Source organism: Ruditapes philippinarum, unplaced genomic scaffold (assembly GCF_026571515.1).
Source record: "Ruditapes philippinarum isolate M1 unplaced genomic scaffold, ASM2657151v2 ctg715_1_1_1_1, whole genome shotgun sequence".
NCBI classification, from domain to species: domain Eukaryota; kingdom Metazoa; phylum Mollusca; class Bivalvia; order Venerida; family Veneridae; genus Ruditapes; species Ruditapes philippinarum.
Genome location: NW_026863024.1, coordinates 77,483 through 92,750, shown reverse-complemented (window position 1 = coordinate 92,750; position 15,268 = coordinate 77,483). Strand labels below are relative to the sequence as shown.

Sequence of the window (15,268 nt, the reverse complement as noted above, 5' to 3'; positions counted from 1 at the left end):
ATATAACCGCCAAATTATGTTTGGCCCTATTTCATCGTATCCCTTAGATTTTTAACAACATTCAGTTTTTCAATGATCAATTCATATTTAATTGAAGTTTGTGAAACATCTTTAATTCCGTTGATCGCAAAATACATAAAATTTACTACTACAATTTTGTAAAAAGAAATCTTTAATCAATTGAATACAAACAATTTTCTTCTTTCCTTTGTGCATGTAGCCATTGTGACGAGTCTTAAATTGTACAAAAACCGATAAAATGCGTATACATTAATAGGAGTCATTTAAGGTTGTTATACATTTTAATAGGTGTAAATATTAAGGAATTTAATATTCAATCAGAGAAGTAACGTAGAAAATAATATTGTATTGATAATTTCTCACAACTTACGTCCATATGGAGAAGTCTATTTTGCAAATAGTTCAATAGTTTAAATTCTTACCAATGTAAAAATGTATAATTTCTTTAAGGATATTTATTCAAAATAAAACTTCTTTTATATCTTTTTAATTCTCGTAAATAACTAGAAGACGGACAAACGGTAACTGGAGTTGTGAGATGAAAGGATTTTCAAGGGATTCACTATGACTGGCGTGTACATATCTTCTTGAAAGGCTTTTTTCAAAGAATAAGGGTCGTTATGTTATCATTTCTTTTGTATACGTATCATACTTACAACACATAGTAAAACACAAACATAAGAAAGAAACCTCCAGAAATAAATTCTAGACTTATTAATTACAAACGGAATACGCTGCAACGAAATGCTGAGTTATCAAAGTGATTGACTCATTCATATAATTCCGATAGACACTCAACTTAACAATTTGTCAACACACATAAATATTGCATTATACAAATATACGTTCCTTCCTTCATTCATTCATTCATTCATTCATTCGTTCGTTCATTCATTCATTCATTCATTCATTCATTCATTCATTCATTAGATCTTTCCACGAAGTCTTCATTGATTTCCTTGATGAACATCCCTTTCTTTCAGAGGTACTTAATGACTGCTTTGATTTCAACTTCCTCCATTTGGTCTTAATTTTCAATAAGATAATCGGTATCGACGTATCGTGTGTAAATGCCTGTGTAGTGGCTAGAAGTATATCAGGCCGAGAACTTTTTGTTCATACCAAACGACATTGCATGTCCAACATTGCATGACCAAACCCCCCAACCCCAAAAAAAGAAGATTTTGATCTAAAACAAATTTCAGACTTATGTAGCTTGATTAATGTTTTATTTTCTGAACAAGGTCAAACGTTGCAAATATTTGAGCTTCTTTTTTTCACTAAACTTGGAACACAATAAATTTAAATAAGACTGAAAATTTATTTATCTTGTGGATTGCTTTATCTTTCAAGTTATTATTTTGACTGTGCCGCACATTTTAATTCAGCCCTTACAGCACTGTTACCATAATCCTTCGTATACTATGATAAGCTGTCCCAATTCATTTTTTTTAATTTCGTATAAATACAAGAGAGAAGAAATCTGATAGTGTGTGGAATATTTTTTTTCCCAACTTTCCATCTTTATGCATTCTAAGGTTTTTGCTGTTGTTTCTTTTGTCATTTTTGCACTTATATCAAATAAATAGAAAAACACCATCGATTGTGTGTGGAATATTTTTTTTCCCAACTTTCCATCTTTATGCATTCTAAGGTTTTTGTTGTTGTTTCTTTTGTCATTTTTGCACTTATATCAAATAAATAGAAAAACACCATCGATTCCAAAGTATTACTTTTTCATTTATTATAAATTAAAAGGGGATCTAAATTATCATTGAATTTTAATGAAAAGGAGAAATACCGTAAGTGACATAATTTCAGTTGTTAGATCATTTATCATAATGACTTGTGTGCTTTCTTTTATTTGGAGACACATCTTTTATGATTGTTTAACCGTGAAGAAAATGTTTTGCCTATATCATTTCGCATGGATTATTTTCCTTACCTTACATCAGGCCAAACAAAAAATATAGTTCACAAGGCTTTGTAATAACAAAATACTTCTTCAAATGTGATCGAGCCATCAAAAAGATGCTGTTGCCATCGGCAAAGTGAAGGAGTCCTCGCATATGTAACGTTACTGAGCCAAAACAACAATTCAATAAGTGATGATTGAAAAATTATGTCAAATAATATTCATGGAGATATTAAATATTATCTTTGTTTATCAGTATCTGCTTCGTCGTTAAATACCTATAATAGTACGTGCCGATTTCAATTATTTCTTCATCACTTCATGATTTTATGACTTTCATGTAAAAAAAATAATCTATGTTCTTTTAAATGTTTTCGATGTGTTAAACATTGCATTTGCAAAAATAGAGTCTTAAATCGTGGTGATTTGGTCTGCTTTTAAGGAATTTGGTCATTTTTTTTCGTATTCATTATTTGGTTTCTCGCTGGTGTGGAGTGATTATTGTTATTTATTGTTGACAGTATCTTTTAAACCATGTTGCATTGCTTAAACAATGTACTTCATAATAATCGCCACATGAGAGTAGGTTTCTATCAACTCGTGCAATTTAGTCTTTCTAGGAATATTAATCGACATAATTCAGAAATATCATTATTAAATGGTGTCGACACAATAACAACCAAGGGCTCTTTTACATTACAGCACAATTTCGACGGCTTGATCACATTCGAATAAATAATTGCTTCGCGCCAATAGGCGCAGAGCTATTTGTATTTTTACTTTTTTGTCCATGGACCCGATTTTTATCAATTTATTCCTTCGCGTTCCGGTGATTCGCAGCGTGAAATATTAATGAATGAGAACGGGAACAAATTGTACATGGATTCGCAACTATAAATAACTAAATGACATTAACATTGTAAAAGTCCGAAAATATATATATAGAAGTAGTTTTAGTCTTAACGAAATGGTCATTCGTGTCGAGCTATGGTAATAAATAACGGACTGGAGAATTTTGCAGGAAATGCAAACATATTCAAAAATAAATTGCGCTCTTTATGAATTAAAAGAAAACATTTAGGAAGGCCATTTTTTAAGAATTGTTATATCACAGTATTGCTTATTTTGATATTGTGTATTCCGTAGGTTCTTTCCGGTATATAGGTCCTTTCTTTTTACGGCCCTGTTTGCTCTTCTAAACATTTAAATCGACCCTTATTTCTAGAAATTTTTCTGTAAGAGGTTTATTCTATTTGTTTTAAGGCAATTGGTTTTATGATAGTTTTGAATGAAATGTTGATTTGCCGGATACTGTTTTAAGGTATCTGTAATGAGCGCATTTTTGCGCAGAGCTTCTTAATTGCTGCATTGCAGCAATAATTTTACATGTATAATTCTATTCTTAACCAAGCCTTATGAACTATTATTTTTTTAATGTTATTGAGTCTTTTTTTCAGAATAACGTGGGCATAGAAAATTTATACCAGACATTTATTTCTCTCAAATTGTAAGTGAATATATTCTAATGTATCATGTGTGAAACATCTGACGAGAGGTTATATTACATAAGAACTAGTCTTATGTATACAGACCTGACAAGAGAGCTACTATTTAAAGTGTTCAGATTTCTGATAAAAAGAGAAAATATAACTGACTTTCTCACATCTCCAGAACAGCAAACAAAATTATGGGAACTGTCGAAAAGAAACCTTCTGAACAAGTGTGACTATAATTTAGTTTATGGTCAAGTTTTAAATCTAGAAAGATTTGATATTTCCCTATTGATAAGACTAATACTAAATTTGTGTAAAGACGAAACAACAAAGCCACAGCTTGGTTGGAAAACAAAACCTTTACCAAAAGATGAAAGCCTCGGTGCCGATCTTCTTCGTTTACGAAATGTCAGAAATAAGATTATTGGTCATCGAGCAGACGCAAAATTATCAGAAGCAGAGTACAAACAAGTCTGGGCAAAAGTCAAAGCCATCTTACTAAGGGTTATTGAGCAAGTTGACAAAGATTCAAGAGAAGACTTTGAACGAAGATTAAATGAATACCAACAATTGAATATTGATGCAGAAAAATCGAAAGTACAAAGGTTACTGAATGAATTGCTTCAATACAAAAAAGAAATAGATTTCCTGCAAGAAAAGGTAAATTATTTCAACTTCAAATTATTTTAGTATCAGCAATATAGTTTGCTTAAAATGTTTTAGAAATAATTCTACAAAAATATAATTGTCGAATAGGAGTAACATAAAATGTCATTCAAACAAAGGGCATTATACTTCTTTAAACATGACTATATTATAGAACAATCACACTTGTTTGGAACACAAAAGACCTAATAAGACCCGCCTTGAACCATGACGTTTGTGAAATATCATTCGTTTAAGGATTTCAGACTTTTAAGCAGTTCTAAAATTTAAACTCAGTTTACTTCTAATGATTTTCTTATATTTAAATTGGCAGCCTGTGGTTTAGGGCAAAATGGTCGCTAGGATATAAAAGATCTGGGGTTCGAATACCATTTCAAGCATTTGAAAAAATAATTATTGATTTATTTTACTGATATTATTAATTTATCTTTAAAGATGACATATTTGGTACTGTTTTTTTTGTTTGAACAAAAGGAGAAACAGGATAATCTATTTCACGCGCATGAGTTTATCTAAGATTAATATATATTAAAAGCAATAATTATATGTTGTTTAGCAAACCTTTCTTAGTTGTTGTTGTAGTCTCAAATGAAAAAAAAACAACATAAAAATTGTCTAATAACCTTATTTTATATGCAGATATAATAACATTATATATTGTTATTTATATCATATACATTTTAAAATGATCATAGAAAGAAAGCAACATTTAAATATCTTTAAATTATTATTTTCATGCTCAGATCAGCAACACCTCCGAAGCGATAAAAGCATACCTATTTTTTTCTTTTTAAAAGGTTGAAGAATTGATCAAAAGATCACAGGGTTCGTATTTATACTTATTATGTTCTTTTTAATATCTCATAGGTTTCAAACCAAATTTACCAATTTACCAATTTAGAAATATCTGCAATTTCTTAAAAAATAACCTTCAACTTTGTTTTATTTTCTTGACGATCGTCATGCTTAATTGTACACGAATACTTCTATGAATCTTACTCATTTACCTCTTAATCCATTCAGGATAAATAATCAGTTTCTAAAAGCAGTGAATAATCTTTTACAAGGAATGATTTGAACTGCTTTATATATAATTGCAGAATTCAAAACATACTTCAAAACAACACCAGAGCGATTTATACGTTACATAAAACTTCTATTTGATGGAGGCCGCCTTGTATTATGTGGAATACTAGATAGAGAGCTAGGTGAACAAGACCTATTGGATTTTCTTGAAAGAAATAAAGACGACTTGATTAAGAATATTGAAGAGAAATACTTAAGTTGTCTTTACCCACAAGACGCAAATTCTGTTAACCATAAAACGTGGGATGTTTTACTTCTGGCATTAGTATTGCTGCTCATGTTTGATGATGGTTTAAGCCAAAAAGAAATCAGGAACATCAACCTTATAAAAACTGCTAGACTGAATTATGCTGATCTTGCGTTACAATCCCTTGATCCAGATGATTTTCTGACCCAATGGACGGATCTTATCAATTGTCTGAATCAACTGTCGGTCAACATTGCCGAAGACGACAAACACAAAGTTGAATGTCTTATTGAACACAATAAAAGAAAAGACAACAAAGGATGTAATGCTGAGGAGTATTTCAAACAGCTCAAGGAATCTGGCGTTGAAGTAAAAACCCTGACAGACGTTTACAATGGTACACTTATTTATTTTTTTCTTTCTAATATTAGCTATAATACTTTTCTGACATACGGGTACTTCCGTAATTTCCACATACATTCATTCATTTTACAGCAATACATAATCATATAAATATATTCTATCAATTGAAAAATTATTTTGTGCATATTGACTGTTTAATTACATGGTAGGTTTTTTTCTAATCGACTAATTACTCTTCATCAAGTTTAAGTATTAAGCGAAACATGCATTTTGGTTAAAATATCAAATGTTGAAAATTCTTTCATAAAAACGATCGCAATTTTTCTGTTAACAATCTATAATACAAAGATTTATTATTAAAATTACTTTGTACACTGTATATATGTTTGCAGAAATCACATCGCAATTGAAAGATACGTTGAGAGAATTAAGCCAAAAAGGTATCAAGTTTCAACAAGATCATGGTGAGTATTCATAAGTTATAACATCATAGTTAAAAATGTGATTTCTACTTAACTTTTTCTTTATCAATTTGTAAAATATATAAACTTATTTTCATTTTCTTTATTGCATCACTACAGTTATGGAATTAAAGTTGCAGACAACATGTGAAAATGAAGAAATTAGAAGAAAGGCAGACGATTTGCTAGAAAGCGGTTTTCAAGCTTCCATTAACGGATCAGATCAACCTACAACTTTGATAAGGCTAGAAACAGACAAAATAGTAACTTGCCTTACTGCGCATCCAGATGTGACGCCCGGAGAAGTTAAACAAAAGTGCATCCTTATATCATTTAAATGTTCGACACCTTGTGGCTTACTGCACATTTTAGATTACGCAACCAGCAACACATTTCAACGTTCCCTTCTAAATATTGCAAACGAGCTGCACTATATGCAGGGAATTGTCTTTCATTTGCAAGGCAATTTAACACTTGAAAGTGTGTCGAGAGTAATAAAGATAATAGGCCAAGGTTAGTATTCTCACACCAATCCTTGTTTTTTGTCAATTAATAAATTATTTTGCTTAAACATTTTTAACGCAATGTAGTTAAGACTTTTTTCTTTTCGTCAACATATATTATTTTAATTGTTTTATAAGCTAAAACCAATGGTATCACATTATAAACAAAAGTCGGGCAAGTGCTAAAATCAGTAATACAAGAAAGAAATATATTTTGCCTCATAACTTGCCATTTTTTTTAGAAACAGGTGCCGCTTTCAAAGCACCAAGGGAAGAAACAATTATTCCACTCAAATGTTCATCTATTGATGGAATAAGATCAGTGCTTTCCGCAATTAAACAGGAAAAAACTACCAATAGTTTGAATAAAATTGCAGAGCAGATATCAGCGGAGTTAAAGGAAACAGTATCACTTAACATTGTTCCAGATCTGATGGAATTGCAAAGTTTCCTCGATGAGACGGGTAATTTGGAACAATATTTTGTATTAGATAAGATAATAAAAATTGATATTGTTTGGATGCCAACGATATTTTTGTACAAATTGTAACATTTTTGTTTTATATTTCGCTACTACGGGTTGTGTAAACGTTGAATTACATTTAATATCATTCATGGTAACTAATATTTGTCTGAACATACAAGATATGTAGAATTGTTCGAACACCCAGTTTTGAGAGCAATTCAAAGTTATAAAACACTGATATCTTTAATAAATAAATACTTTTCAATGTCTGAAAAGATTCAGATGAGTCAGGCTCATTTTGTAAAAACGAAGATGAGGAAGAAATATTGCATGGTGTTATCGGTAAGATATATCTTAATGTATTTATAATTTAATTGGAAAAGTCTTTTCTTCGTTTGATTACTGTTATGAATTTGTGGGAAAAAACATTGAACGCAAAGTTTATATTTTATTTATTTTGAAGAGAGTTTTTAGATAGGTAAGCCGTATAGTGTAACTCAATAACTTGTTAAGGCAAATTTTCTTCAAAATAAGCACCGGCCATTTGAAATATATTTTTAAAAAAAGTTTTCATGCCTTCAAGAAAGAACATGATTTCTATTTCAAAAATACCTGCAGGTGATGCAATGGACAACGAACAGACCAACTTCAATCATCCGAGTACCGCATCAACAGAGTCAAATAAATCGAAAACAAGAAGTGAACATTCAGTTGACAAAACAAACGAAACGACCATACATGAAAATGCAGATAAAGAAGCAGAAAATGTAAGTACACCTGGAATCAATAATGATAAATAACAAATGTTCATCTGGCAAGTAAACGGACGCGCAAAGAAATACGATGAGGCATCACGGACTATGCAAAACAGATGCAGACTTGTTTGAGGATGCCACCACTGCCATGCAGGTTGAATAAACAACACTAAGCCAAGTCAAAATCTGTTTAAATAAAAGCTTTAATTTTATTATTAAATGTTAATTCCACAATTTCTTTATTTTACTCTAGAGAGCTCAAGATTTGCTATAATATTTAATAATAGAAAGTTCAACAAAATACCCTTGTTATTAGTTTTCACGACTGTCGGGATTTAAAGCCAAATTGCAAACTAAAAACAGCCTGTCATATCTACTTATATAGACTCAGAAATAGCCAAGACTGTCATAATTGACCAATTATAACATTCCACTTGTCCCGGCAGGAAAGACAGGAACTTCTTAAAAATTGCAGCCATATTGACAAGAATAATTTAGAAAATGTTGTTTAACAAAGTAAACAAATTGCAAAATATGCAATGAACACTTGAATGACATGCTTAACTTAATGGACTTAAAATCTGGACCAAAAACAATTATGGTCATAGCTTACAAAATGAACTGTGATATAAAAAGATTCCAAGTGCCAGAAATTTGAATTTTCCGTCCTGACAAACTTAGAGGTGATACTGGTCATCAAGATTATTATGGAATACAGCAATGCCAGCTAAATATTTGGAAATTAACTTCATTCTTAGGTAAATAAGGATCACATTCTATGTTCTTACATGTAAAATGATAAGTATTTGTATATGTTTATGAAAATAAATGCATTCAAAGTTTTGGATCAAGGTAGACAATTCTTGTCGGCCATTTTGATGCCAGAATAAACAAAGTAAGAAAAAAATCATTTCTTAAAGTATAAACCTCCTTATAGTGTCGTATGTACTCCTAGAGCCTAACAATGTCCTAATTATCTTAGTTTGAGGCTCATATTTTCATAAAACATAATTTGTTTTTAAAAACTGATATATTCATAACAAGGCCCTTGAAGTAAATAAATTTAATAAATATTTACAGTCCCTTACCTTAACGATGCAAAAAACTCATTGATTCGGGCAGTGAATAAAGTTCAAAGTTTTTCTTGAATCATTTGCTTTCAATCAAAATAAATGCACCTATCAATATATTGCCCGCCCGGGGGGGGGGGTTGGGGGGGCGGTGGGCTGACCCAGGGGAAATTGACATCTTAAAATGTTTGAAGTCTAAATCCCCACCCTAGAGACAACCAATTTTGTCTAAATCCCCACCCTTAAGCCTGCTTGGTGCATCAAATGCCCCGGGGGTAGGGGAGAGGGTAAATATCTAAGAGATCAATCAATAAATAAAACTGTTATCACAAAAACAATGAAAAATATAAGTACAAAGGCTTATCATTAGGAAAATAATGAATCCAGATTAATGGGCCTCTGAAGTAAGGTAGGTATAGTCACTCCCAATGAGTATATATGTATCAATTGTAGTTTTTGACTTTGAAGATACTTATAAAATGGGTATTTTCAAGTTATAAAGGGGCATTATTCTGAAAATAATGCATCTAGGTTATAGGCCTTTTTAGTATGGTAGTGGTAGTCCCACTAAATACCGTACCTAGTTTCAATTGAATAGCTTTCATAGAATAAAATGTATGACTTAAAAAACTTAAACCATTGCGGACACGGACACACAATCGATTGTATACGCTCTTTTATATTTTACATTTATAGTTAAGCTACAAAATAAACCTACCTACATAGTTTCTGACTCCACATGACCCAGTTTCTGTAGGGATGGTAAGCATGCTGACCAAGCTTAATTATAATTGAACCATATCTGTTGCCTCTTAGAGTGTTAAAACAATAAAAGTTGAGGACACCTGATTTGCGAAGACAGACATTCACCGGTCATGATCACAATAGCTTCGTGCTCACAGCTCAGATGAGCTAAAAACTTACAACACTTTAACTTCTTATTTTATTTTAACATTTAACACAAAAAGTCATTTAAGAACATTCTTCCTCCTCAGCGGCCAAACCTGGACACTTCCACATTGTATTTCTGAAATAGAGGGCATTTTTATAATCTTTAAGGTTTCAAATGTATTAAGTTTCATTTAAATTGGACCAAAAATGTTCTAAGATTTGACCTAGTGACTTAATTTTTGTCCCCTCGTGACCTTATTTTGAACATGTTCTAGATTTCATAGAGTTGAACATTTACACTAAGTTTAATAAAGAATGGGCCAAAAATGTGGCCTCTAAAGTGTTTGCATTCTATTTCTAAGATTTGACCTAGTGACATAGTTTTTGACCCCACATGACCCAACCTTGAACTTTGCCGAGATTTCAGCCAAACATTTTGACCAAGTTTCATGGAGAAACGTCAATTATAACTAACAATGAACACAAAGCTACAAAAAGAACTGACATAATTTTCTTAAGCTAAGTTGCATGGTGTACTCACAATCTGGTGCACTTTCTTCGAGAGCCTGGATAGTAGCAGGAGCCTGGATGGGAGCTTGAGTCGGTATATTTAGGAGCTTGAACCTTGATAGGAGCTTGGGCCTGGATAGAAGCTTGAACCTGGATTGTTTAAAAATTAATAATTTAGTAGCACAACTTAACAAAGATTTCCAACATATATTTTTGATACATAAAACAGTAGGTTGTTTTTAATTCTATTGGAACAAAAATGGTACTGAATTTTGATTTTCGATTTTTTTAAACACATTATTTTTTAACAATTCTGCTGGTACTAAGTCTATCAAACTAATCTTGCAATTATGGTGGGGAATCACGTGATATGGAGACTACATGACATGGTATTGCAGCAATTGATAATCTTTCAGATTCTGGTGTCCATGTGAGAATTTTTGTCAATATCTTTGTTTAACAGAAAATATTTTGGAGTATGCGTAACTGACAGTGACATTATAAACAATATTGTGCTTTTTCAGGAGAATCCACCAATTTAAGTTTAAAGGAACATAATGCTTTTGTGAGTAAAATTTCAATTACTGAATAAACATATCATACTTATCCTCTTATTGAAGAAAATGGTTCATTTCCGCATTACTATTCTTTAGAAATTATTTTTTCCACCAAACATACCTCCAATTATTACATTTGAGCTACATGAGCGCAATATATTTATAGCGTATTTCGAAGATTTTGTTTCATGTCTTTAAGAAATCAAATGCAAATTTTTACATCAGAATTCTACTTGATGTCGTTGGTGTGAAACTGAATACTCTTTTATTTGAAATAAAGTTTACAAATGCATAACGGGACTTTAAGATACCATGTTACATCACAGGTCATCATATCAATGATTCCCCACCATGTCAATGATTGAAAATATACACATATTTAGACCACAGAAGTGCAATACCCCTTATGTTTCGTAATGCTTTCAGAAAAAAGAGTTTTTTTGGCATCTGGCTCATTTAATGTTGGGGCAATCATTTATGAAATTCAACTCATAATGTCATTGTGCCTGAATACCTTTTTCAAAGACCGTGTCTCGGACGCCTTTGCCTTGTCCCTTTTCTGTTGGCAGAAACACTTGTCAAATGGTCCAACCAAATGTTCACCTGTTCAAATATAAATCAACATTTAATACACTCACATTTATCAGATTAGAACAAAGCCTTAACATAGTTTCTGCAGATTCAATTTACTTTTTATTAGAGCAAGTCACGACCGTAAAGCAATACAAGACCAATGCAGATGAAACTGATAGCCAAGATTCAAAGCCTCGTTATGACAAGCAGTTGAAACAGTAAATGATAAAAAACAATGATGGTAATACATCTGAAAAAAGGATAATTTTATTATTTTATCTGGATCTGTTTTGACATTCATTGTATTTAAATGCATTTTCTTACTTTATTAAAAATCATATTATAACAGAGACATAGATAACAGAGATAAGCTTCTTCCTAGCCAGTTAAAATATCGCGCGTGCCTGCTAAACTTAAAACTTGTAGCAAGTAAAACTTATTGACCAGATATCAAAATCGGTAAAATAATACATTTTCTTAAAACTTATGCATTTGTCTATGGCTTCAGGTAAAAATATTTACAGTTCCCATTTAAATAAATGTAACATCATTTTTTAAAGAGAACTTCTTGATATTTTTTGTTACAAAACTATTCATATGACAAAAAAACTGGCTCAGTGGGTATGTTCTGCCATGTTTTTCTAAGGGAAAGGCATGGAAAATTAACAATATTTTAACATGCAGCCATAGATGAAAGATTTACCTTTCAAAGAAAGAGTATATATAATATTTAAGGATCAAATGTACATCCATGAAGTTTTATTTGCTACAAAATGCCTAATTTTTCACTTTTTGATAGGCATGAGTGATATTTCAATGGAGTATATAAGAGCTGCTTATTTCTATGTCTCTGATTCTAACAAGGCTCACGGAAACTACTGACTTGGAATCCCATGATTTCAGCCTTTGGATTTGGACTCCCTGCACGGATGTGCAGGCTGATCTAGATCTACACTGGTCGCATAGGTGTTAAAATAATTAAAAAATGAATAATTAATAACATAATTCTGTGTGTATGTATTCAACATCCGTTTTCTGTCACTTGATCAGTTCATTCATACTGCAGTTAAAGGGAATATCTCAGTCGATACGACATTTTCTGCTGTAATCGTTTATATTCTATAGGCAAAGTGAACGTTCTTTTGTGGATTTAGTATTATTAATACGAGATATGTGTCAGTTTCATGTGATTTCCAACGCCTTTCAGACTCGCAAAATAAATGGGTCTATTCGCGAAAACAGATGACAAACATGAATACCGCTCTCCACATAGTGTCTGGGTATAGGTGAAAACAAATGAAGAATACAATCCCTGTATACCTTTGCAAATATATCCCAATTCTGGGGCAACCTTCTCGCCTTATCCCACAATTTTCTTTACCGTAGAAAAATTCGAAAAGTTTCATGTCTGCAACTTCAAAAACACAAATAAAAATATCGCCGTCGTCTTTAGACCTTTCGCAGTGACTCCCCTTTTTTATTTTGTGGCGTCGAAATTCCCGAGTCCCGGGATTAAAAAACCGGCCAAAGTCTATTACCCGGGACCCGGATTCCATAAGTTTGTCAAATTCCCACCTGTCAGGAATGGTCTTCTGTCTAAAGCCCCGTGTATGCCCGCCGTCCCCGGTAGGGCAAAATATTGACAGGTGCAAAAGTAAAATAAATAAAAACAATTTAAAACAAGTGTCTTGTGAATGATGAATTTAAAATGTTAGCATTCCAAAACATAAATTCCGGGTATTGTTTTTAACAGCAAGTGAAAGCATATCTAAGTAATATAATTCGGAAAGTCAGATCATATTCTTTAGACATTCCTGAAATCGGTTAGCATTCCAAAACATAAATTCCGGGTATTGTTTTTAACAGCAAGTGAAACAGATCTTAGTAATATAATTCGGAAAGTCAGATCATATTCTTTAGACATTCCTGAAATCGGCCTTTGATTAAATTCATGTTAATATCAGACTGGTATGTGCCTATGTGTATTTCATACACTGAAATTGATATTAACAAAATATGTTTGTGACCTTAATTAAATGAAAAGTAAAGAATATTCTAAACAAAAGTACGTATAGTATCTCTAGTTTCTCACTGATTTTCTTTTACTTCAGGGTCACATAAAGGCTGTGTTGGTCGATGAAAAATTGAATGAAAGTATTTTAGGTATGTAAATACTTCCTGTTTTATTTTGAGCCTGTAAATCTCAAAGTATCATAAGTTTATTTTTAGGCTGTATGCTGTTTGTTTTCGACTTGAATGTCGGCCAATATACAGGTTTTCAGTCATTTTGTCACGGTATTTGCCTTAAATGAATGTTAATTTTACGTAAGGCTTTTTGCTGGAGATTAAAATCTAAATAAAGCTCTTTTTGCCAAAAAAGAAGATATGCATGCATTTCCCGTTCCTAATTCGGTGACATTTTTCAAACACCTAATACTGCCGCAGCAATTAAGAATTGAATGTGTTTATTTACTATGCCAATTCCCCAGGTCAAAATGTTTTCACAAAATGGACAGATAAATTCATCTGTTGGCTATGTTATACATCACCAATTACAAGCATTAACATTAGCCAGATACTGTTAGACTAAATTTACATTCATGGTCGAGTACATTTTAGGATAATTTATTTCGTAATAATTTATGTAAAGTTTTACACTTCTTGACAACTATTGAGATAGGAGAATGATATGGAAAATCAAAGTGTTGCTTAAACGACGAAACCATATCAAGAAATCCTAAAGTGAAGTTACTTGTAATCACAATAAAGCTGTCCGACTGGATTCCGCAGCCCGAATAAAGGCAAGATAGGTTTGTGTTATACATGGGCTTTTAATAAAGCCGTAAGCAAAATGAGCCGATAACAAGTAATGTTGACTATAATTATGAAAGACGCTTATTGATCTTATCATGTTTATTTTGGGAAAATACGAATTCCTACCAATCCAGGTTAGAAATAATCCTGCAGTAACGCAGAAGAGAAAAGTCAAGTTGTGGAAAATCAGCTTTAAGTTTGAAATTTGCCAAGTTGAGCAGGCATATAAAATTATCCGTTTTGTTGAGTGAGAGTATGTTGTTCGTATATGCGGTTTTGTGCTTACTATTTGGACCTCTCAACAGTGTTTAGGTTGATTGCAGGCGGCATCCATTTTTGCGCATCAAATTGAGTTTAATGAATCTCATTTAAAGCCTTAAATCATAAGAAACAGTCGACAAACATTGTTATGCGCATGCTCTGTTTTAAAATACGACTTTACTTAATAAACGAGAAATAAAAACCGACTTTAGTAAATTGTTTATTGTTTTATGAACAGCTAATTCGAAAATAAGTGACAGTAAACATTCATAATAGCTACTATACTGTGAAATTTGAAAAGGAGTATTGTTTTTCGGATGGTATATCTGGCCAACATTTTTTACTCATTTCGTTATAAAACAATTGGGTCATTAACAGTCCAGGTCATTGGCACAGCTCAGTTATTTTTAGATATGACCATTCCTCATCAGGCAGCCAGTAGAGGTCGCGTAGAATCAGCTTTCCAATGCACGCTTGTTTTAATTATGGCAAAGTTGTGCAACACAAGGTCACAAACTTAAAGTACTATTTTAACCCTTCATCATCATAAAAAATATCAGATTTTATGAATGAAATCCCTTACTGTGTATTGTATAAACATTCAAGAACCGGCTAGGAAATTTGAAAACATGGAATTTTTGAAAGGCTGCCTTACGAACGCTAGGCTGTTTACTTA

The 15,268-nt window shown here is 32.0% G+C and overlaps 1 protein-coding gene across 1 annotated transcript in view; it reads left to right on the top strand.

Annotated features, from left to right (window-relative positions):
- The first annotated feature begins 3,397 nt into the window (after nucleotides 1-3,397).
- Nucleotides 3,398-15,268, top strand: part of LOC132720911 (uncharacterized) — a 38,995-nt gene continuing 27,124 nt past the window's right edge. Inside the window, exons 1-10 of the mRNA XM_060705145.1 lie at nucleotides 3,398-4,089; nucleotides 4,893-4,920; nucleotides 5,196-5,765; nucleotides 6,124-6,195; nucleotides 6,313-6,705; nucleotides 6,938-7,159; nucleotides 7,438-7,503; nucleotides 7,780-7,928; nucleotides 13,629-13,684; nucleotides 14,287-14,327. Of these exons, the coding sequence (XP_060561128.1) occupies nucleotides 3,469-4,089; nucleotides 4,893-4,920; nucleotides 5,196-5,765; nucleotides 6,124-6,195; nucleotides 6,313-6,705; nucleotides 6,938-7,159; nucleotides 7,438-7,503; nucleotides 7,780-7,928; nucleotides 13,629-13,684; nucleotides 14,287-14,327 (2,218 nt within the window). The 5' untranslated portion in view covers nucleotides 3,398-3,468. The remainder of the gene's footprint in view (nucleotides 4,090-4,892; nucleotides 4,921-5,195; nucleotides 5,766-6,123; nucleotides 6,196-6,312; nucleotides 6,706-6,937; nucleotides 7,160-7,437; nucleotides 7,504-7,779; nucleotides 7,929-13,628; nucleotides 13,685-14,286; nucleotides 14,328-15,268) is intronic.